Genomic DNA, 24023 nt, shown 5'->3' with positions numbered 1-24023 from the left:
ATTTTTCTTTCTTACAATTTAACTGTACAGTGTGGACATCCAAAACATTCCATCATCAGGAACCAGAAGAATTGTCTAAAAACGGAGCATCCAAGTCAGTTCCGTATAAAAATGACGTAATTTTAAACTTACATGGTCGGGCTTGAAGAATGGTTAATCGAGCATTGATGTAAACACAATTCAATTCAGTAACTTGATAATATGATTCTTGAGTATTAAATTGAAATATTTGTTCTTATTATTTTGTAAAATATTTTATGCGTTGCGATATACGAAAACCGGCAGCGGAAGTAATCACCTCTTGAAAAAAATATCTTTAGTGATCTCCCTTATTTTGCCTTAACACTGGTTTTGATATTTGACCACAAAGAAGTCAGAAGGACGTAGATCTTAGTGGTTAATCTATTTTTTGCATCATTGTGTAAAATAGCCAATAAACACCGCTGGGGCCGATATTATTAATTGAAATTAGATTGTACAAACTGCAGTTCAACATAAAAATGATTATAAAGCGATTATAAAGACTTACATAGGAGTTTAAACTCCTGATTAGGCTTTTTTTATCTCCTATGTAGGATTATCTTTTTTTATAGAACATATAAAATTGGCAATTAGACGCTTCCATAAGTCGATCACACAATAATTAAAGAGTTTGGAACGAAGAGCGCATATGTAAACTGACTGTAGCCCCCCCCCCCCCCCCCCCTCCCGCGTCTCATAAGGATGGCACGACATTGATGAAATTTTAAGCGGGAATTTTGTCAATGTTTAGAACTTCATAATTATAATCAATTAACTTCTGTTGTTAGTTCTTAATTGTTAAACTTGTTGTTAATAAACACTTACACAAAATGATCATGCTAGATCAAAGCATTTTCAGTTAACTCTTTCCTTGACAAGGTGGATATTCAAAAACGAGCTTTGTGACGTTCTTTTTATATACGAGTATGTATATAAATTAAGCAATAATTGTTTAATTTTGGATCGCATAGAACAGAAAAAATACAGATGCAATAATTTAGCATTATTATCTTACTCTGAATTAACGTTTTTTCGTTGTCGTTTGGTGTACCTCATCACCAAGAAGTGCTGCCACGGTGAGGGGGGGGGGGGGGGGCCGGGGTAAAGGCGTAAATACTCACAGGGCCGTAAAACTGAAGAAATCCACAAGCGTTCCAATATTACTAATACCAATCATGACTAACGCAATACAACACTGAAAAATATAGAATTATCATAATTAAGTTCTTTATTTGTAAAGCCCCATGCTAAATTTACATGTATGTATGTACATATTTAGGCAACTCTAGGTCAGGTTTCCTGAATAATGAATTATTTGCTTAACAAAGATTTTCACTTATCTTGTTGTAAAAAGAGATGGTTTTTGGATACACAACAAATGGCTACCATTTTGAGCGGCAGTTTTCCGTTAACTTAATAGTTACCATATGTAACTTAAAAAGATAGCTTCTGTATAGCACTTGCTATAACCTATGGATAAAATGCGTAGGAATATGTTATTTTTTTCGTTATAAATTGGTACATAAAGTACTAACGACAATATGAAGAAAGTACAAGTGTTTGGATATCTAATCGAGGGAGAAGTACAATGCATACTTAGATTACAACAAAGTAATCATTTCTCACCGTAAATACAACAGATGGCATCGGTGTCAAATATTTAACATGAACATATGACAATAATTCTGGCAGATGCCCCTCCCTTCCAGCAACGTAAACAACTCTGAAACAGCCAATCATATTTGAAATAACATCAGCACTTTGATATTTGGCGCATGCGTATTTAAGGTAAAACGGGTTGTGGGCTTTTTTTTCTACTTTCTCAATTCCTTACATGGTTTGAGTGTAAATGATATAATTTGTTTCCTCATACTTTAATATATCGTTAACCTCCAAAAGATTTTTCTACATTGTGTTCTGATCAGATATCACCATCATCCGGTATAATAAAGTAAATAACGCATGCGTGTCCAAGTGATAGTAAATACTGCAAAGCCTGTCTACGTCTTGGAGTAATACCAAATTTTCAGTATGACAATAATCCACTATTACCCGAAATCTATTGACTTGTGTTACTTTTACATCATGAAATATAGTTTATTTGGTATTTAGTGAATATTTTGCAAATGGCCAAAGGCAATTGCGTATGCTGATTTTCAAGAATAAACATGAAACTTGGTAAACATTCAATCTGTGACTTCATGAATTCGTAAATACGAGCACAAAATTATTTTCCGATTCTAAGAAAAATAAAATAGCTTATTAGCGCGTTCTGTAATTCCGGAAAGTCAATATACCTTCCGCCGCTAAATACCGTCCCATTGGCAGACCCGTATGTAGAAAATAAAACGGCAATCGGCAATATAACAGATGCACTCTGCAGAACTCTATCACCCCATGTCTGAAATAAAAACAGTTTCATATACATTGTATACAATTCATCAATTGAAACATCATTCTTAATTCTTACAACGCAACGATTGATTTCCTCCATGTCTCTAATGAAATGTTTAGAAATAAATTCATCTCAGTTCAATGATTGCCTGATAAGCATAGAATTTTGAGTATACTCGTGTAATTGTTTAATTTCACCATTTTGAAAGAAAAAAAATGGTAGAAAAGTTTTTGAAGAAAATTAATAAGGTCAAGGTCAGTAAGTATTCATCAGACGATAGTTACCACGGCAACGGCGCTCGAATCCAATAGTTCAGCAGCCGACATTGCGGTCAAATACGAGATGTTGGTGAAGATGTAAACCACTGTTACCAAGGCAACGCCTAAAATGTTTGCTCGTGGGAGATTTCTAAAAAAAATCATTACAGTAAATAAGACATTTTTAGTTCTTAAATTATCAACGTAATTAATGCTATATTGTTGAGCATATACCAATGGAAGCGGTTCAACTGCCAGTCAACTTATTAGATCATTCATTGTACACGTTACAAAATATCCTAAATGGACTTATCCATTTTTTTGCTCTGGACAAGGTCATTCATCATTTTAGGAACACTGTCTTCAAAAGCTGTACTATCTGAATAAGCAAACAGTGCAGGATATTGATCTAGTCAGCACCAAGTAGACTGGGGGATGATTTCCGATCAGCACCTGAGTTTTTAAAGATTCCTCTAAAACGGGATCAGATGGTCGGCTTCCTCTAAATTAAATACCAAGTCACTTACTTAAACATAGTGATGAAACTAAATGATGATAATTCTGACGAGCATCAATGCAAATATTTTATTGACAAATTAATAAGAATAACAATTTCTTAGTCTATGTATAGACTTACATTTCTGGTTTCTCGATTTCTTCTGTAACGTAGTTCAGGTTATTCCTTGAGAAAACATAAAAGAACAAAATCAACATCCCCCAATTAGTTTTAAAATAATCGAGCATTCGCTGTTAAAGCAATGAAACATCATTATATAACTACGGTGTCCTTATCGTGCCATTTAGAATGTCGTCCGTCGCGTCTAAGGGTAGACACACGACAATGCGAAGTGACATCGCGACAATGCGAAGCGACGCTCGACAACGCGAAGCGATATGCGACAATGCGAAGCGACGCTCGACAGTGTCAAACGATATGTCGCACTGTCGCCTAGAAATGTCGCGGTAAAAAAGGGCGACATTTAAGAAATGTCGCTTCGCGTTGTCGAGTGTCGCTTCGCATTGTCGAGCGTCGCTTCGCGTTGTCGCGATGTCACTTCGCGTTGTCGCGATGTCACTTCGCGTTGTCGCATTGTCACTTCGCATTGTCGAGTGTCGAGGTTGGTAGAAGTGCATACCACGACACTCGACAATGCGAAACGACAACGCGACAATTGCGAATACGACGCTCGACAATGCGAAGTGACACTCGACATCGCGAAGCGACATTTTTAAAATGTGGAGTAAATGTCGCGTTATTTTTATGATTTTTACACCGCGACGCTCAACATTGCGAAGCGACACTCGACAATGCGAAGCGACACTCGACAACGCGAAGCGATACTCGACAACGCGAAGCGACACTCGACAATGCGAAGCGACATTTGGAATAATATCGTATCGCAATGTCGTGCGTCTACCGGTGCTTGGTCAGAATTACTAACTCACCGACAAACGGTGCGATCATGGAAGGGGTCGCACTAAACTGCTGACGAATTAGCTGACGATATAGATATATAGGAAACTGCTGACCAGTTAAATAAAAAAAAGGATTATCGGAAAATGCTGACCAGTTTACACAAAGAAGGGAAACATTGAAGGTGTGAAGTTATATAAAACACGCCGTAGGGGGTAATAAAAAGATGGGGAAATTACTTTTATTCTTTTAATATTTTTAATTTTTGCATTTATATGACTATGTTTATAAACTAAATTAATATATACATTTTAAAGTACCATAATATCATACATTTTAACACGGATTTACATTACTACATGTAATATAAATCCGTGATTTTAAAAGGATATATTAAACAGCTTTTTATACCTCTAAAGATATGCAAAAATTTGAATTAATGTTTTATAAAGAATTATGATGTTATGAGTTTTATCAAAATCTCTTGTTAGTGATATTTCAATAGAAAAATCTTGTAACGGAAAAAAAAATGTATTTTCAAAAGCAATAATTGCAATTTGAATTAATATTAAATAAGTCAGCAGTGTTTTAACTTAATTAAATGTCGACAAAATTTTATACAATATATTGAATTTCGTACATTATAAAATGAATTAAAATTTCACGACAAAATATATTTTTTTCTATATTTCTAACTGGTCAGCAGTTTCCCTATATATCTAACTGGTCAGCAGATTCTACTACATGTGTATATGTTTAACTGGTCAGCATTTTCTCGCCTGAATGTAAAGAGCGTTAAATTTGCTAACCATATAGAATAAGAAGAGTTTTTACGGCTTAAATCAATTTGAAATAACATTAAATTTGGTCAGCAGTGTTTTTACTTAATTAAATGTCGACATAATTTTATAAAATAAATTGAATTTGCATACATAATAAAAATGAATTACAATTTCACGGCAAAATATATTTTTCTCTATATATCTAACTGGTCAGCAGTTTCCCTATATATCTAACTGGTCAGCAGATTCTACTATATATGTTTAACTGGTCAGCATTTTCTCGCCTGAATGTAAAGAGCGTTAAATTTGCTGACCATATAGAATAAGAGAGTTTTACGGCTTAAATCAATTTGAAATAATATTAAATTGGTCAGCAGTGTTTTTATTTAATTAAATGTCGACAAAATTTTATACAATATATTGAATTTCGTACATTATAAAATGAATTAAAATTTCACGACAAAATATATTTTTCTCTATATATCTAACTGGTCAGCAGTTTCCCTATATATCTAACTGGTCAGCAGATTCTACTACATGTGTATATGTTTAACTGGTCAGCATTTTCTCGCCTGAATGTAAAGAGCGTTAAATTTGCTGACCATATAGAATAAGAGAGTTTTACGGCTTAAATCAATTTGAAATAATATTAAATTGGTCAGCAGTGTTTTTATTTAATTAAATGTCGACAAAATTTTATACAATATATTGAATTTCGTACATTATAAAATGAATTAAAATTTCACGACAAAATATATTTTTCTCTATATATCTAACTGGTCAGCAGTTTCCCTATATATCTAACTGGTCAGCAGATTCTACTGTATATGTTTAACTGGTCAGCATTTTCTCGCCTGAATGTAAAGAGCGTTAAATTTGCTGACCATATAGAATAAGAGAGTTTTACGGCTTAAATCAATTTGAAATAATATTAAATTGGTCAGCAGTGTTTTTATTTAAGTAAATGTCGACATAGTTTTATACAATATATTGAATTTCGTACATTATAAAATGAATTAAAATTTCACGACAAAATATATTTTTCTCTATATATGTCTAACTGGTCAGCAGTTTCCCTATATATCTAACTGGTCAGCAGGTTCTACTATATGTTTAACTGGTCAGCATTTTCTCGCCTGAATGTAAAGAGCGTTAAATTTGCTGACCATATAGAATAAGAAGACTTTTACGGCTTAAATCAATTTGAAATAATATTAAATTGGTCAGCAGTGTTTTTACTTAATTAAATGTCGACATAATCTTATAAAATATATTGAATTTGCATACATTATAAAATGAATTACAATTTCACGGCAAAATATATTTTTCTCTATATATCTAACTGGTCAGCAGTTTCCCTATATATCTAACTGGTCAACAGATTCTACTGTATATGTTTAACTGGTCAGCATTTTCTCGCCTGAATGTAAAGAGCGTTAAATTTGCTGACCATATAGAATAAGAGAGTTTTACGGCTTAAATCAATTTGAAATAATATTAAATTGGTCAGCAGTGTTTTTATTTAAGTAAATGTCGACATAGTTTTATACAATATATTGAATTTCGTACATTATAAAATGAATTTAAAATTTCACGACAAAATATATTTTTCTCTATATATCTAACTGGTCAGCAGTTTCCCTATATATCTAACTGGTCAGCAGGTTCTACTATATGTTTAACTGGTCAGCATTTTCTCGCCTGAATGTAAAGAGCGTTAAATTTGCTGACCATATAGAATAAGAAGACTTTTACGGCTTAAATCAATTTGAAATAATATTAAATTGGTCTGCAGTGTTTTTACTTAATTAAATGTCGACATAATTTTTATAAAATATATTGAATTTGCATACATTATAAAATGAATTACAATTTCACGGCAAAATATTTTTCTCTATATATCTAACTGGTCAGCAGTTTCCCTATATATCTAACTGGTCAGCAGGTTCTACTATATGTTTAACTGGTCAGCATTTTCTCGCCTGAATGTAAAGAGCGTTAAATTTTGCTGACCATATAGAATAAGAGAGTTTTACGGCTTAAATCAATTTGAATTAACATTAATTGGTCAGCAGTGTTTTTTTACTTAATTTAATGTCGACATTATTTATAAAATATATTAAATTTGCATAATGAGTAACAATTTCGTAGCATTTAAATATATTTTTCTCTATATATCTAACTGGTCAGCGATTCTACAATATGGTCAGCATTTTAATAACATATTTTTGACTGTTTATTGTATTTTGTCATAGATAAATCAAGAATGACACGTCGCGTGTGAAATCGATTTTAATATTACCTTTGGGCATATCGATCTCGATAAATTATCAGTTTAATGGATATCTGTGGGAAACATGTTGTTTATAATGTAATAAAAGCTTATTAACTTTAACAATTAGCACATTATTAATTTTTGTTCAATATTACTTATACATTATACGAACAACAAATAAGGAAACAGAAATCACTTTATTTCATATTTTGCACTAAATACGACATAATAATTATATTTTGTTAAAATATACATTACGTATATGTACATGTATATATTTTAACCTATGATGCATAGTTTTATACATACTTGAAACAAATTATGATTTTTCGTACATCATATTTTGACTACATTTTTAAAATTTTAACCAATGTATAACACATAGAAGAAAAAATTCATTAAGGTACTTAAATAAAATATTATATCAAAATAAATTGAGAAATATACAGTATATATCAATTGAATTTTTTATAATTAATATGTATCATTTGTAATATTGACATCTTGAAAAAACATTTTATCAAGTATTTCTCGACCTCGCCTGTAATATCACCAACGGCAATTTGACACCTTCATTGTTTTCCCTTCTTTATCTAACTGGTCAGCAGTTTTCGATAATCCTTCTTTGTTTAACTGGTCAGCAGTTTCCTATATATTCTATATCGTCAGCTAATTCGTCAGCAGTTTAGTGCGACCCCTTCCATGATCGCACCGTTTGTCGGTGAGTTAGTAAATTCTGACCAAGCACCGGTAGACGCACGACAATGCGATACGATATTATTCCAAATGTCGCTTCGCATTGTCGAGTGTCGCTTCGCGTTGTCGAGTATCGCTTCGCGTTGTCGAGTGTCGCTTCGCATTGTCGAGTGTCGCTTCGCAATGTTGAGCGTCGCGGTGTAAAAATCATAAAAATAACGCGACATTTACTCCACATTTTAAAAATGTCGCTTCGCGATGTCGAGTGTCACTTCGCATTGTCGAGCGTCGTATCGCATTGTCGCGTTGTCGTTTCGCATTGTCGAGTGTCGTGAAATGCGACAGTGCGACATATCGTTTGACACTGTCGAGCGTCGCTTCGCATTGTCGCATATCGCTTCGCGTTGTCGAGCGTCGCTTCGCATTGTCGCGATGTCACTTCGCATTGTCGTGTGTCTACCCTTAGACGCGACGGACGACATTCTAAATGGCACGATAAGGACACCGTATATAACACTTACAATGAAATGTCGTCGGCTAAACAATAATCTAGGCATTGTGAAAATAATTTTCCCGCCTATTACACAATCAAATTATAGCGATCGTTAAGTGAACCCTCCATAATTATTTAACAAAGAAATTGTATTTCCCGTCTAAACTTCTTAACTAGGACTAACAAATTCATTTTATCGGACTAGAATATTTTACTGCTAAGGAATATTATTGAACTTACCAGCCGTCATAGGCCCAAAGTGCCTGGTAAAATGCTAGAGCAATGACAGAAGGCGACTGTGTAGTACCTTTAAAACTGTCATCAAACTGGGTTGTGTGACCTGTAAAATCATAAGAGTTATCTCTATCATTTGTTAATACCTAATTTACAATGTTTTTGTATTTGTTGCCAATAGCAATGGTTGTAATGTAACGATATTTCAGGCTTAGAACATAAATTGTCAACGATCTGATAACGTAAACTTCCGGTTACAATGCGATGTAAAATAGTTCTTTTCGTTTGTGATTTTCCACGTGCAGAGATTTCTAAACCTGTTCATGATCTTTGTGAAGTCATTAAAAGCGCAGCAAGTAGTTTTAATCGGTTAATTTTTATTTTATTTTTTTTCCCTATTTGAACATCGATATAACAACACTTCATCTTGGTGATTTAAAAATAGTTTTATTAGTGTTTAGATCTTTATTATGCTTATATCATTTTGCGTTATATAATTTAAAAATAAGCAATATAAATTTTATCTTATTTACAAAAAGTATATAGTAAACAAGTCAATCTTAAATCAAATTAAATTCTAAGACATGATTACGAAAAACAAAACAGTCTATTTTATGTGAACCCAGTTAAGATATTGTTTATCTTTGATTGATTTCTAAATTTATTAAAGAATAATTTCACCTTGAGCAAGTCTGACAATTCCACCGACCATGATAATTCCGAGGGCGATGAGTTTTGCTGCCGTGAACACGATTTGTACTTTTGCCGCCACCCTCACGCTCAAGCTATTAACTATCATCAACGTCACTGTGATACATAAATAGAAATAATCCGACCAATCAAACTTCTTTAATTATATGAGTCATTGTTATCTAAATAGATAAATTCCGACCAATCAAATTAATTATTATGTTTGTGTTTGTTCTTTTTAAAAGCTGGGATTTCTTTTTAGGAACGATGTTTGTTTTAAGAAACAACATTTTCCAGCAAAGTTCAACCTTTTAAAATATTATCGATTATATGAGTGGATGTTTATATTTTGTAAATAAGTGGTGAAGAATACTTATTTCGAAATCAGAAACCCCCATATATGGGTTTAGAGTATAAATACAATGCATATTTCAGAAAATGATAATATAAATGTCATTAAACCTAGCTATACGGATGTGGTTTTTATGGTGACAATCACATCATTTCGAGACAACAACCGGGGATGAAACAGAGGGTATTTGTTTGGGGGTTATTTGTGTGTAAGATAAAATTTTCTTTTATCGAGTCAGCTTTGAAAACAGTATTATTACGAGTGGCAAAGCCATGAGAGGGAATACTGGTTTTAAGTTCACGAGATGGAATAAAATAGCATTTTACACAACAAACACATTTTCTTTTTACTTCATGCTTTAAAACAAGTTTTTATGACATTTCCTATATATTAACTTTAATGTTATAATATGTTTACCCGAATGGTAGCCTCAATTTGAGTCGAATTTCTCATAAAAACAAGAAGTCTTGAGTTGAAAAATAAGTCCCACAATCAACGTTAAATGGTGATTATATTATTTTTTTTATTTAAAAAATATGAATGATCGCTGGTTTTAATAATAAAAACAGAAGGGAAAGTCGCACCACCCAACCTTACTTCCGATACTTTATATACTTTAAAGGGATTTATATTGGTATGTATGTATGTAAGTTAAAGCTTAATGAGGGTCCATCCGCCCTTTCGGGCACAAAATGCAGCTTGCGCTGTCGAGTACGGACCCCGGACATGTCACCAGTCATGTCCTTAAAGAGTTAATTTTGAAGCACAAAATGGTGATAATTTACCTCTATGCAATTTCCACGGAGTATTAGCCAAAGATATGAATTTTGAGCCAAAAGTAGGTCACTGTACGGTCACTGTACGGCGGTCAATGAGAACCTAAATGTACAGTAACCTGTGACAATAGGAATGATAGGTGTTTAGCCCTGAAAAGGGCTGTTGGGGCCAGCTATAGGTCTGCCTTATAAGCCGTCTATCTGTACTAGGGGCTCACGCACCCTAGTACACCATCCTCGTCGTCTCAGCCTACTTTGGAGGGCCAAGGATATATATTGGACCAGGCTTTGTGTAATATGAGCGTGAAGTTGTGTATTTAAAGGGCGGGGGATAATTGTGTTTAATTTAGAGGGATATCATTAGGTTTTGTTAGTAATACATCATTTTATAAGAAACATCATTTTATAAGAAAGAAAACTTATTTGATGATTGTTACAGACAATGAATAATAATAATAATAATAATAATAATAATAATAATAATAAAGACTTTATTTAACGAGAGAACTCATTTGAACAAACATATCAATCTTCCATGAGGCCCTCAACAAGGAACAATGTAAATTTAACATATTCAAACTATTAAAATACATAAATGTAAAAACATACAGGAGATTATCAATTTGCATACATGGATGTGTGATAATACCTCAAGTATAAGGTTTTAAAATGGTTAACAGATGTAGCAGACTTAATATAATCAGGAAGGCCATTCCAAATACAAGATCCAGAATAAACAAAAGACTTACGAAATTGTTCAGTATTTGGTCTAGGGGTATAAAGTTGAAAATCAGTATGAACATCTGACGATAAAATGAAATTATTCAATAAATAGGTAGGCGCCTGATTATTCATTATTTTAAACATCATAGTAGCTTTTTGAAAAACAACCCTCTGTGAAAAGGTCATCCAGCGGAGTTCAGAAAAAAGTTCAGCAGATGGAGTGTCATAATCTTTGTCTAGAATTAGTCTTGCAGCTCTCTTTTGGAACTTAATGAGTTTATCTTCTAGAAAAGACGTACAGTTACCGTAAATTATGCAACAATAATCAAGATGTGGTAAAATATATGCATTGTAAAACATTTTACGTACAGGTATAGATATGAATAATTTAATACGTGATAATAAATGTAACAATGAGTTACACTTTTTAAGAACATTGTCAATATGGCTTTGCCAAGACAAGGTGTTATTAATTGTAATACCCAATAATTTTTCTTCAGAGCTACAAAAAATTTGCTCTGTTTTATATAGAATACAAGGATTACTTTCATGGATATAATTTTGCTTGTGTTTTGAGGAAATATACATGACCTTAGTTTTGTTAACATTGATAGACATGCGATTCAAATCACACCATTTGTTGGCATTTAAAAGATCATGAGTAAGAGATTCAACTACTCTGTTTAGGGATACATCAGAGGTTGAAAGGGTAGTGTCATCAGCAAAAATATCAGTTTCTGTTTTTTCCATAGACAAAGGCAGGTCATTGATATAGATTAAAAACAGTATAGGACCTAGCACTGAGCCCTGAGGAACTCCAGTAGTTACTGAACTTGACTCTGAATATAAACCGGATATGTAAGTTTGTTGGGTTCTGCAATCTAAATAGGAGGAAAACCAAGCAACTGATGAAGGGTCTAGGTTATACATTCTAAGCTTTTCAATAATAATAGAGTGATCCACATAGTCAAAAGCTTTAGAGAGATCAAGGAAAATTGAACCAACTATTTCATTTTTGTCAATAGCTGTAATCCAATCATCAATAATTCTAATCAATGCTGTTTGACATGAATGATTTGACCTGAATCCAGACTGACGTTGGTAAAGAAGTTGATTTTTCTCAAGGTATTGCTTTAAATGTGAACTGACATGACGTTCAAGAATAAGTGATATCAAGGGAAGTATGGAAATTGGCCTATAATTTCTTTTATCACTTTTAGAACCCTTTTTATGTATAGGAATGACTTTTGCATTTTTGAATGATTTAGGAAATGTATTGTTAAGAATACTGTTATTGAATATAGTGGTAAGTATGGGAGCAATAATATGAGCCGATAACTTTAGAAACCTTGCACTGAGACCATCTGACCCACATGACTTTGTAATATCAATCGATTTTAATTGGTTCAACACATAAGAGAGCTCTATTTTAGGTATTTTGAAAGGGGGTATATGCTGAAGTTTAGATGCATTTACTTCAACAAGCTCAGGATTTTCATAACCAGTCTGATTAATGGCATGATGGGATTGGTGGAGATTTGCAAATTGTCTGTTGAATAAATTTGCAGTGATTAAATAATTGTTGACAGATGTGTAAACATTCAAAAAGCGGCTAGGAACTTGGAAAACATGGCATGTTTGAATGGGGTCTCACGAACGCTTGGTTCTTTACTAATTCTTCGGTCTGGTGACTGTCATTGCTTTTCACATTACATTAGGCAATAATACCTCATAGGATATTTTAATGGGCCGAAAAGTCATCAAGAGCAGTTTTTCATGAGGAAAGAAGTGTTTGTTTTTTTCAGACTGTAAAAATTTAACAAAACAAAATTAGACGATTGGTTATTTGAATGAATTGAAGTCAGGTTTTTTTTCTTCATTACTTTTGAAAATTTAAGTTATTTAACAATTTCATCTTTGCCTTTCTCTTAACAATGTCAGAATCGAGGTACCACATTGGGAAAATCTTTAAAAAGTAGACTTGTCTTTGAAAATTATGAAATTATATTTTGATAATTTTCACTGTGAAATTATCAAATATAATTTTCACGGATAAATTAGTCATCCACTCAAAAGCATAAAATTAATACAGTATCAAAGTTTCTTTTCGACAGTAGTGTAAGAAAGACTTCAGCACTGAATTCTCGAGCGAGCTATGTGTAAAAGAACTTACCTATTGCTGCAGCTGCTACAATTTTCATCGGGATCGGAGGTGTGCCACAATTTGGAAAGAAAGTCGTGACGTATTCAGCAAATGTCAAACAAATGATGGCTATAGATGAAGGTCGAATTACGATAACAGAGTTCCAGGCGTACAGGAACGCTGGTATTGGCCCAAATGCTTCCATCAGGTAGGCATACTCCCCGCCCGATTTCCTTATAAGCGTGCCAAGTTCAGAATAACAAAGGGACCCTGTTTGAAAAAAGGTTCTTATTTCAAGTAAGAAGTACAGCTGTTCAACAAATAGAATTCAATAATGTTTGTCATTTTTTTTGTAAATATTGACTGAAAATATTCTAATCGTTCAAAACCGCTTTTATATCTTGTTGGTGTTGTTGTTTTGTTGAACGCCACAATTTATTCAAAATATTTGCCCTCATGAAACCATAAATTAGCTACACATTAAGATAAGACTTGAATGACTGGTTTTGCTTTTTCTCTAACATGTTCATGTACAGATAAACATTGTGAAAATCATTAATATTTTTGTTGTTTATGCTTTAAAACCTTACCTAATAATGCCAAAACGCCACTTCCGGCCCAAACGACCAATGATAGGCCAACAGACCCGGTCATGTCGAGAACACCTTTTGGTGATATGAAAATACCAGAGCCTTAAAAAATAACAACAGGTAAATTAGCTAAATGATTCAAGAACAGGATAGTTCTGACTGGCTTTAAAAAAAGAAAAGATTTAACGGTGACTGGTTGTACATGGTGATTACAGCAACGTCAACAGGGGACCAGACTAGATTTTGGCTGGTTGTACCAGATACCTGATGATTCTAGCAGCTCAACATGAAAGCAAGATAGCTTTGGTCGGCTGTTTGTACCAGAAAACATGATAATTCTGGCAACGTTAATCAGTAAACAGGATATTTTGGCTTGTACTCAAAAAAATATTTCTATCAGCAGTAACCTGAAAACATGATATTATATTACAGAAGTTAACTATGGACACATGCTAGAATTACTAACTAAACTACAAAACATGAAAAGATTGTTTCAGCTGACTAAACATAATCAATTTCTAGCTGACTTATGTACTAATGAACCTGCCGTGGAAAAAATGATTTTTTACAAGCCGACCATAGAATCAATGGATACCTATCCCGCTTACTACATGTGCAAGGCTGTCTAGAAACATGACAGGCTTAGCAAATAATAATTTGGGACAAGTTCTGTCCCTATCCGTGAAGTGTTTGAATGTTTTATAGATAGTGCTTTACCTATAATAGTTCCAACTATTAAAGAAATCCCGCCAATCAATCCGACTTCCTTCTTCAACTTGACTTCCTCGATGACAACCGATCCGTACTCGGAGCCTGTGTCCGTCTTCCGCTGACGTGCGCCATTTTGTAACGCATCGTATGGCTTCTCTTCTGAAATAAGAATATAATCCCTATTTAATCATTTGGGTTGGTATAGGGATTTGAGTATGACCACACACGCTTTGGGTCAGATGCCCCTACGTTTTTAAATGTTAGAATATATTTTATGGAGAGTTTACAGGGGCGTACTACGTTAGGGGAAGGATCTGATCCCAATGGTCTATGAGTGTGATATCATTCTAAAAGTTTAGCTAATTTGGAAAAGTTGGTCAATATGACGGATGACCATGGGTTTGAGCATTACTATAGAAACGACCTAAATAGTTAATAAAAAAGTGGGCTGAGATGTAAGATAAGGGTTATCATATGAGTTTACGTTCAAATGTCTTGTAACTTACCAAAGCTAGGCTTTAGTCATATGAGGAAACATGGACGTTACCCGAGTCGGCTTCAAACAAAAGATCCACTATGGTTAAGTAAAACAGCGACTGCATTATATATTACAATAACGAATTAATAAAATGTTAGAATTTAATACGGGAATGCTTTTCAGCCAGCTTGCGGAAGATTTAAAATTCATTGAAAGTTGGTTATTCAATGTTATTAATCTATTTTGACCTACATAGCGTAAGGTTAGTTGGATAATTTAGAGGACCGTTTGAACGTAAAATATTTGCGTTGTATGCTTAGTTTATGCTAACAACTGCTTTAAGAATGTTATAGATAAATGTGCCTGCATTGACTTTAAAATACATCATGTTCAATTCAAATATGTCAACCATTAAGATAAGGGACGTTAACTTGCCCTGGATTTGAAATGTTTTCTTTCTTTTCTTTTTATGTTTTGATTTGTAACATTATTTTGATAAACATGGCTATATGACAAAATACACATAACTTGTGAATTTCTTCTCAAATATACAAGTTTAAGTTTATTACTTAATAAAAACCCGCATTAGTTTTAGGTTAGAGAACTATACACTGGTTTCATTAGCGAGAATCCGCCCTCCCACCCGTCTGCTCATCAGATGGGCACCACAGGCACTTTTTCTTGCAATATAGTCTAAAAATCACCATATGACCTTTACAATCTTCAAGTATTTAGAATAATTTTAAAAGAGATCAAAAGCGAAAATTACCTCTGCCTTTATTGGCATTTACTTAGTATACATTTGGTTTAAGCAATACATTTAAATCTCGTCTTTGACCGTCATTCGTACCGTTAAAATTACGTTTTTTTACGATTGTCCTTCCAAAAAGCGTTGATTTATGAAAAATCAATGCAATCTGAAAGCATGCTGTAAAACACTTAAACAATGATTTTTTTTGGAGTGTAAAGTTATATTATTGTAGGGTGTAAATAAATCTATATCAGTTTTACGACCTACAATAGATTTACAATTCGTTTTAAATGACTTAAGGCAACATGCTCTCAATGTTGTTTTGTTGGAGATTTTGACTGTAATCTTATACGTACATTTGAGCCACGTCACGACAAAACCAACACAATGGGTTTGCGACCAGCATGGATCCATACCAGCCTGTCAATCCGCGCAGTCTGACCAGGATCCATGCTGTTCGCTATCAGTTTCTCTACTTGTTATACAGTTTGTATGCGAACAGCATGGATCCTGATCAGACTGTGCGGATGCGCAGGCTGGTCTGGATCCATGTTGATCGCAAACCCATTGTGTTGGTTTTGTCATGACGCGGCTCCTTTGTTCATGTTTTAAGCTGAATTATTTGTATCCGATTGCGTCTACGTTTTATCCGTTGTTGACGATTACTGTGTACATTTATCCCAACCTGTTTTAATTTGTTTGGATCGTCAGACCAAACAAATAATGGTAGCGAAATTTCAGACTCTGATGCTGTTAATTGCAAGTGCCGAAAGTAGTCCGCTTTTTTTGAAGCTGTTATTTCCATTTATATGTAACACTAAGGCCGAAAAACTTTAGGGGAGATCACTGAGTAGATATGGTCACATGACAGGCGGATTAATTTTCAAGCAAAATAGTTCCCGAATGGTCGAAGATTTCTAATATTGTTTTATTCTTTATAGATATACATGCTTATAGTAAGCGCCATGATCATTTACACAATTGTTTAATAACAGTTAGCGTCGTTACATACCCTTATTAGAATAATACGGTCTTTCTTCAGACCATTATGCTGTGGCCGAGGGGTTTGCGCGCTCGCTTAGGGAACGAGAGGTCTTGAGTTCTAATCCCACTTAAGGCTAATCTTTTGTTTTCAAATTGTTCAAGTCAAATAAACTTTGGATCGAATATCAGCGTTGCAATTAGTTTTATATCCAATCTACCACAATTAAAATGTTGGAAAGCATTGGTGGCACTATACAAAAACAAATTGTTTAATAATCTCACAAACTTCATCTTTCTGACATTCTGATACCCAAACAAATTCAGCGCCTTCTATGCTTTGATTATACTTCACGTGTCGTGTCGGGCATACGATCTTTCTTTGAGAGCAAATATTAACATTTCCAAATATGCTAGGAATCGGGTTTCACGCGTCCGATTGAATGACAACGAAATCCAACTACTAGTAATTGAAAATAACAGGATATAGTACACTTAAAAAGTGACAACACTGTCATATGATGGATTCATGGAAATCCTGCCATACAAGTACCTCTTATTAAATACCGGAATCCGAACTTGTTTCCGATAATAGGATTGTTTCAAACGGACAACGTTGTCAGACGGCGTTGATTACACATGCTGTAAACCGACTGGCTCAGAAAAGATAGCGTCGGTGTTCGAACATAGGATTATGGGCGTTCGTCTCATTTTTCAGTTAAAGGCAAGATGTAAAATGAACTATCACTGTGAGCAAGTACCTTTTACGGATTTATAATTTAAAGGTTTTAATGGCATTTTTGTCAGTTTTATTACCGATATTTAACTTATATCTATCATACTTCAAGCCACGTGGATCATATACTTAACGTTCATAAATAAATATAACATTCGATTATGTTTCATTGCAAATCTGGGACGAAATTAGTCATCAGTAATTTTCTGAAAATAAAATATGCAGACGACTATTCTATTGCGTCCACTTTTATTTTAAAGTAATATAAAATATCCATCTATTCAATAATTGTTCATGTCTTATTACCATGCTGATAGTTTTTACACGGTTCGTTTTGGAAAATTCGGTAATGTTCCCTTTTGTAAATTTCTTATAGGTAAATAAACATCGGTATGAGGGAACAAAAAAAATCTTTAAAAAAAGGTAAATAATAAAAATAAATTATTCTGACTGCTGTCCAAAAATAGACACGAGAAGTGCACTTTTGTCATCGTAACTTTTCGGCCCTTTACGTCAATCTTCGGAAAGATCAATCGGAGCACTTCGACGAATATTCATATCATACTATGGTTGGCGGACGGGCCGAAAAGATGGATACCGTAAAGGGGACTTGTTCACTTTTTTTAGATGGCACGTTTAGCCTTTGTATGAACTTACTAATTTTATTAGAGGGTCCATTGTTTTTACCAAAATTTCAGTGGGTCTTTATACGTTTCATAGAGGATGTAGTGTGGGCTTTTGCTCTATTGCATAAACCTAGAATGTTATTGCATGAGAAACAAACGTGGTGATATTAATTAAAACCGCTACTGGAATCTTTCAACCGAATACATTGCCTTATTTCATCAACGGGGTCCGCTTGGTACGTATGTAGGACAAAGTGTGACCATGCATAATTAATGAAGTTGATCTTGAAAACTAATTATATATTTAATGTAGGCAAATCTATTTTAAGTAACACACTTTAACTATACATTTGAATATATGTATCAGTGTGTTTGTAATAGGCTATATGCAATTTGCAAAAAGTAATGTTGATGGTATATATCTTAACCTGGTAAATATACTGGAAACGTACCTGTAAAAGAAAGAGCATCGAAACAAGAGGCTTCGTTCCCGAATATGAATCAGATTGTCGAGTGTTTTGATATTCTTTCTCTTTTGTATCATGCAAACATAAAAAATAAACGTTTCCTGTTATCATATAAAACCCCAGAAAAAGTAACCTATGGAGGATCATCTAAATATGATATATCTGTCTCTATCCCTTTTCTCTGTATTTACAATAAGTAAACCCCAGAAAAAATGAGCCAATCAATGGTCATGATCTGGGATGCGGGTAACTAATACATGGAAGCAATAAAATTGCCCTTTGCATGTATATGTTTACGATTTAACTCTGACACATTTTCAACAGAAAGGTCCCAAAAATATGATACAATTACAGGCCCGTCGTCACGATTTTGTGATTGGTACGGCCAATTTGGTAGATTTTAGCCAGAATCTAGGGGGGTACGGGGGCATGCTCCCCCGGAAAATTTTTTATTCTAGGATGCTCTCAGGGGCGTTTTCCCATATATTTGGAACATTTTACAGCCTGTCGCTAGAACATGTTATAGTAAAATGTCAACGATTTTTTTACAGATTTAAGTGTGTCGTAAGTTTTAAGGATGAAATTATAAGGTTTGCATAACGGACGGGCAGGTGAACATAAAAGATGAATAGGCCTACATGTAATTGATATTTGGCGAATGAAAAATAAACATTCTAACACTATCGGAATTTTTTCTATATAAACAAAGAAGCGAACAATGCACTCGCCGTTCTTATTATCTCCTTGTGTATTTTCACATTTATTCTTCTGACAAATTCTTTAACAACACAACGACCTCAGTTCTAGCACCGATTGTTTTGACACAAATTTCAAAGCGTCAGGTAGAGTAACAGTACTATTTTCTGATTTGTCAAAATGTGAAGCTATACCTCTAAGATGTCTCGGTTAAAATCGTTGCCATATAAATCACAAACAAAACCAAGTTTTCTAGTGAACGGTCTTCAAAGGTTGTGTGATCTTAATACCGGTAAATAAATCCTCCACGTTCTGAAGTACGCGTTAACACTGGCCATGGCAAGATCGATTGCTTCAAAATACTTTGGCCGGAACACGTCCTGCACTGTAATTATGTAATAGAGTAATTGAATGAGTTTAGTACTGAATTTATTTTAGGAGTTGAATATAAATATATTATGCGAGCCTCTGGCGAGTATAATATTTTATTCAACGAGTTCAATAAATTCAGTAATGAACTTACACGAATTCAATATTCTGTTTATTACATACCAAAAATAAATACCTTTTGAAGTGAAAAAGAACCATTTTTCATTGACGCCCATAGAAAAACGCTAACATTTAGTGTGTATAACGCAAATGACGACAAAATATATGCACGGCCGTGCAATACCATTTTCACGGAGTCGCAAAAACGGCACGAATATGTGATAAAAATATGACTTTTGAACGGTTGCCGTGTACAATCAATAAAATATTATCAAGTTCTCGGAGAATTCAGGCAAACTAGTTCAAGATATTCATAATGCACATATATATACATGTATATACGGTGAATTGTCAATTAACTTCACACTTGATTTCGTACATATACCTGGTCAATTAACAGTGTCCATTTGTTTCTTCGCGTCATGTTTGTATGTTACCGCGTATTGCATAAGGGACCAGTTAAGTGTCTAATTGCTAATCAGCGATGCGTGTTTTTTTATTTTGTATTTTTTTTTGTTTTGATTTTGTTTTTACTCATTTTTGGCCAAAATATTGGTCCGGCCAAGGCCGGACCGGCCGGACCATCGACGACGGCCTTGCAATTTATGTTTATTTCTATTCCGCATGACAGTTCAAAAAGTACATTATGCATATCAGTTTAGTCAAAAAAAAGGAAGCAAGTGCAATCAAAAATATCTGTTACAATAATATTATTGACACTGAAGTTTATATTACAGAGCTATCGCGGTATGTCACCTGTTAACTAGTGTGCTATTTCGTTAGAGACATCTTTCAGCTTACTGATCCTCTAGTTTTTATTTGCATATTTCATTGGTAATGCAAGATAACATTATAATGATGACGGTGATGATGGTGGTGGTGGTGATGATGATGATTGTGTTTTATTGTTTTATTGTCTTATTTATTCATATTTGTTTGTTTGTAGTGAAAATGTATAAAAGTAAAATAAAAGTAAAGTAGAAAAAGTAAATAAAGTGTAAAGTAGTAAGTAAAGTAAAATAAAGAAAGTAAATAGACATGTGAACTTGTAATAACAATGACATAAATAACGTATAATAAACAGCCGACCCAATGGGTCTAAATATTAAGAGAGTTACCATTAAAAGTTCACATAAATCAATGAACAAAATAAAATGATTGCAATATGGTAAAAACTGTATTCGTATGATAAAATATCTTAGTTTGGAAAGTGACTGTTTGACTATTATAAAAATGATAATGTAACATAATAGTCATTGAGTTCTTAATTTATTTTCGGTTGTCATTAAAATATATTTTTCACAGTTATTTTAAAATCACGAAAAACTTTCCGTATATGGTCATATAAACGACACACTATAAAGAAATGTTTTTCGTCCACCATTTCTTGTACGTTACAGTACTTACAAATTCGTTGTAAGGGGGTTTTTACAAATATAGCGCATATCATAACATAAAATGATGTGAAAAATGCCACCTTAATGGATAATTTGTAAAACCCTATCTATCATATTTTATATATTATATTATTTGCCGCAACATAAGTATTGTTTTCTTTTTTTAGTGTCAAAATCGTGCCGAACAGGAATATTTGAAATGGTGTGCAGTGTACGTATTACAACATTTCAAAGCAAACCATGTGCCCTTTTTGTTGTTTCTTTATCAATGTTCTACTGGATTTTTTAAAGTCCTTTTTCAGATATGCATCTGTTAAGTTTTTTATCCGTATCTTTTAATGTAAGTATATGTGTGTTCTTCAGGATTTCATTTCTGGACGGAAGGATGTTCTCCATGCCAACATACAGAACTTTATAAACTTGATAAAAAGATATATTTCGGACCTCATTTGACTTTGATAGAGATGTTTAAAGTTGAAGACAGTTTGCCTCAATATCTTTGTGAATTATATGTTTTAACATGCAGACCAACATTTTTAAATATGCCCAAACAACCTGAATTTATATTGTTTTCATTGAGATTAAAAATAGAAGAAATTTAATATCTGAAGGAACTTAATGAAATAAACTTTAGATAAATATAATGTCTAATTAACTTGTCTAACTTTCAAATGAACCCTTATCTATCGTTTGAAGTTTATGTTTTAACTTTGAACTCAAGTATGCATCCGTAAAAATGTTTCAACAAAGCACTTTTACATTCTTAGGATCTTAGGTGCGACAGAATTTTTAATGACCTACAAAAATGCGGAGAAAATTGAAATATGATTAAAAATACTTCACCGTTTTGATTCATGTTTAATCCACTTTCAGACAACAAAATTATGTGTCGATGGATCAGTTAAATCCTTTTCACAGTATTATATCTGTCAATAATCCGGAAGTGTGAAGATAATATGAAGGTCTCTCATTTATTCAAAATGTAAATATAAACAAAATCCGCTGTTGATAAAATCTGACCGCTATATAGTCTAGGACATCGTCATTGATTCTTTATGCAGATGACGTTGTTTAAAAGTGATGTACGATAGATAAAACGCATCGCATTGATTAAAACACGACATAAAAGTTCGAAATAATCCGATTCAAAAAATGGAAGAAGTAAGTCCGCCTGCGTTCCAGCAGACGACACAAGGGTACTCTGAACGTATGTACCCTATATGAATATATTAACTCTTAATCTTTATCTGATAAAGTCAAGTGTTAATCAGATACTGTGACCTAATTATGTGATAATCTCCAAATGATTTAAGTGTCGTAAATTGTGTTATTATGTGAGATAATTTAATTATTTCTGCAAGGATTTGTCTTGGGGCAAAACATTCTTTGTCACGAAATCCTGTAAACTCTTTCTGCTCTTTCTGCAAGGAAATGACGTGGGGCAAAACATTCTTTTCCACCAACTCATGCAAACTCCTTCTGCGAGGAAATGATGTGGCAATCATTGCAAAAACTTCATTTAAGTATAAACCCTTTTGCAAGGATCAATCGTTGGGCAAAACAATTCTTGCAAAGAAGTACTGTAAACAAAAACGGACAAAAAATAATCATCTATTAAATCATGGGAATAAAATACGGTTAAGAATTCTTGGACAGAGAAAATGACATAGAAAACATGGGAAGGGAAAATGGGTAAGGACAGTTTTGTAAAAGCATAATACCGTTGAAAACTTGGCAAAGACATTCATGAACAGATATTCTTGTTTAGAGATAATATAATTGCAGAAACCCCAGCAAGGAAATTCTGGTAAGGCCATTCTTGCAAAGAGATAGCACTGCAGAAACCACTTCAAAGAAATTCTGGTGAAGATATGATAAAAATTTCTGGACATAAAATCCTGGCTGCAGATATCGTAAGCAAATTTTACACACACACACTTGGTGGAAAATAGTAAACAAAGAAAACATGGCAAAAGCACACGGCATGTGAATCCAATCCAGGTTCAGACTTTCTTTCAAAAAAGGTCTAGTAAACAAATAGTGGCAAATATAATGTTTTAGACATTTCTATTCAATGAGGACCGATGAATATTGGCAAAACATCTAGAAACGATAGTAAACAATCCATTGCAAAGAAATTCTAAAATAGCATCACTTCTTATTCCGTATTATACAAATTCAATACAAAGTAATTAAAATATTTGCTACTCTGTGTTTGATTTACGAGATGATTTCTAATGATTATAGATTTTATTAAAAAAAAAAACTATTTAGTATTATATTCGGTTAAATGCTACCAATGCAGATTATGGGTGTGATGTATATAGAAGTGCCATAAAAACCCTTCAACTTCGGAAGTTTTTTATATTATTTTTTTTTGGTCTACAAGATAAGCTTTCATGTCTGAAATGCGTATCTATGAATCCGTTCCGTTCATTCAAACTCATATAAATTCGGATAATAAGTATGTGTTAAGATCTTTTGTATAATTGAGTAGAATTTTTAAGCCCTAATATAAACACGAGAACAAACGTTTTAAGCAGTTTTCAGTAGACATATGAGCCGCGTCACGTCAAAACCAACATAATGGGTTTGCGACCAGTATGGATCCAGACCAGCCGGCACATCCGCGCAGTCTTATCAGAATCCATGATGTTCGCTATCAGTTTCTCTACTTGTTATAGAGTTTGTAAGCGAACAGCATGGATTCTGATCAGACTGCGCGGATGCGCAGGCTGGTCTGGATCCATGCTTGTCGCAAACCTATTATGTTGATTTTGTCATGACACGGCTCATATAATTCTTTAGGTGTATGTTTTAACACGCACCAACCATGTATTCGTTAATTTG

The 24023-nt window shown here is 33.6% G+C and overlaps 1 protein-coding gene across 1 annotated transcript; it reads right to left on the bottom strand.

The window, feature by feature from the left end:
- Positions 1-1138: 1138 nt before the first annotated feature.
- Positions 1139-22388, bottom strand: LOC132714362 (b(0,+)-type amino acid transporter 1-like). The gene is made up of 11 exons (XM_060697222.1): positions 22017-22388; positions 14559-14711; positions 13842-13943; positions 13282-13521; positions 9249-9374; positions 8574-8673; positions 3311-3355; positions 2701-2824; positions 2319-2422; positions 1648-1744; positions 1139-1216 (listed from the first exon to the last, which is right to left on the bottom strand). The coding sequence occupies exons 1-11, from the start codon at positions 22027-22029 to the stop codon at positions 1139-1141; spliced, it is 1182 nt and encodes a 393-aa protein (XP_060553205.1). The 5' UTR covers positions 22030-22388.
- Between the last annotated feature and the right edge of the window lie 1635 nt (positions 22389-24023).

Source organism: Ruditapes philippinarum, unplaced genomic scaffold, assembly GCF_026571515.1.
Source record: "Ruditapes philippinarum isolate M1 unplaced genomic scaffold, ASM2657151v2 ctg5222_1_1_1_1, whole genome shotgun sequence".
NCBI classification, from domain to species: domain Eukaryota; kingdom Metazoa; phylum Mollusca; class Bivalvia; order Venerida; family Veneridae; genus Ruditapes; species Ruditapes philippinarum.
The sequence above is the reverse complement of the archived record's forward strand: the minus strand, read 5'-3'. Positions and strand labels throughout refer to the sequence as shown.

Coding starts and splice junctions, on each gene's coding strand:
- LOC132714362 (XM_060697222.1), bottom strand. Junction 8,674..9,248: donor AATTGTCAGACTTGCTCAAG/GTGAAATTATTC, acceptor ATGATTTTACAG/GTCACACAACCCAGTTTGAT. Junction 3,356..8,573: donor CTTTGGGCCTATGACGGCTG/GTAAGTTCAATA, acceptor TGTTTTCTCAAG/GAATAACCTGAACTACGTTA.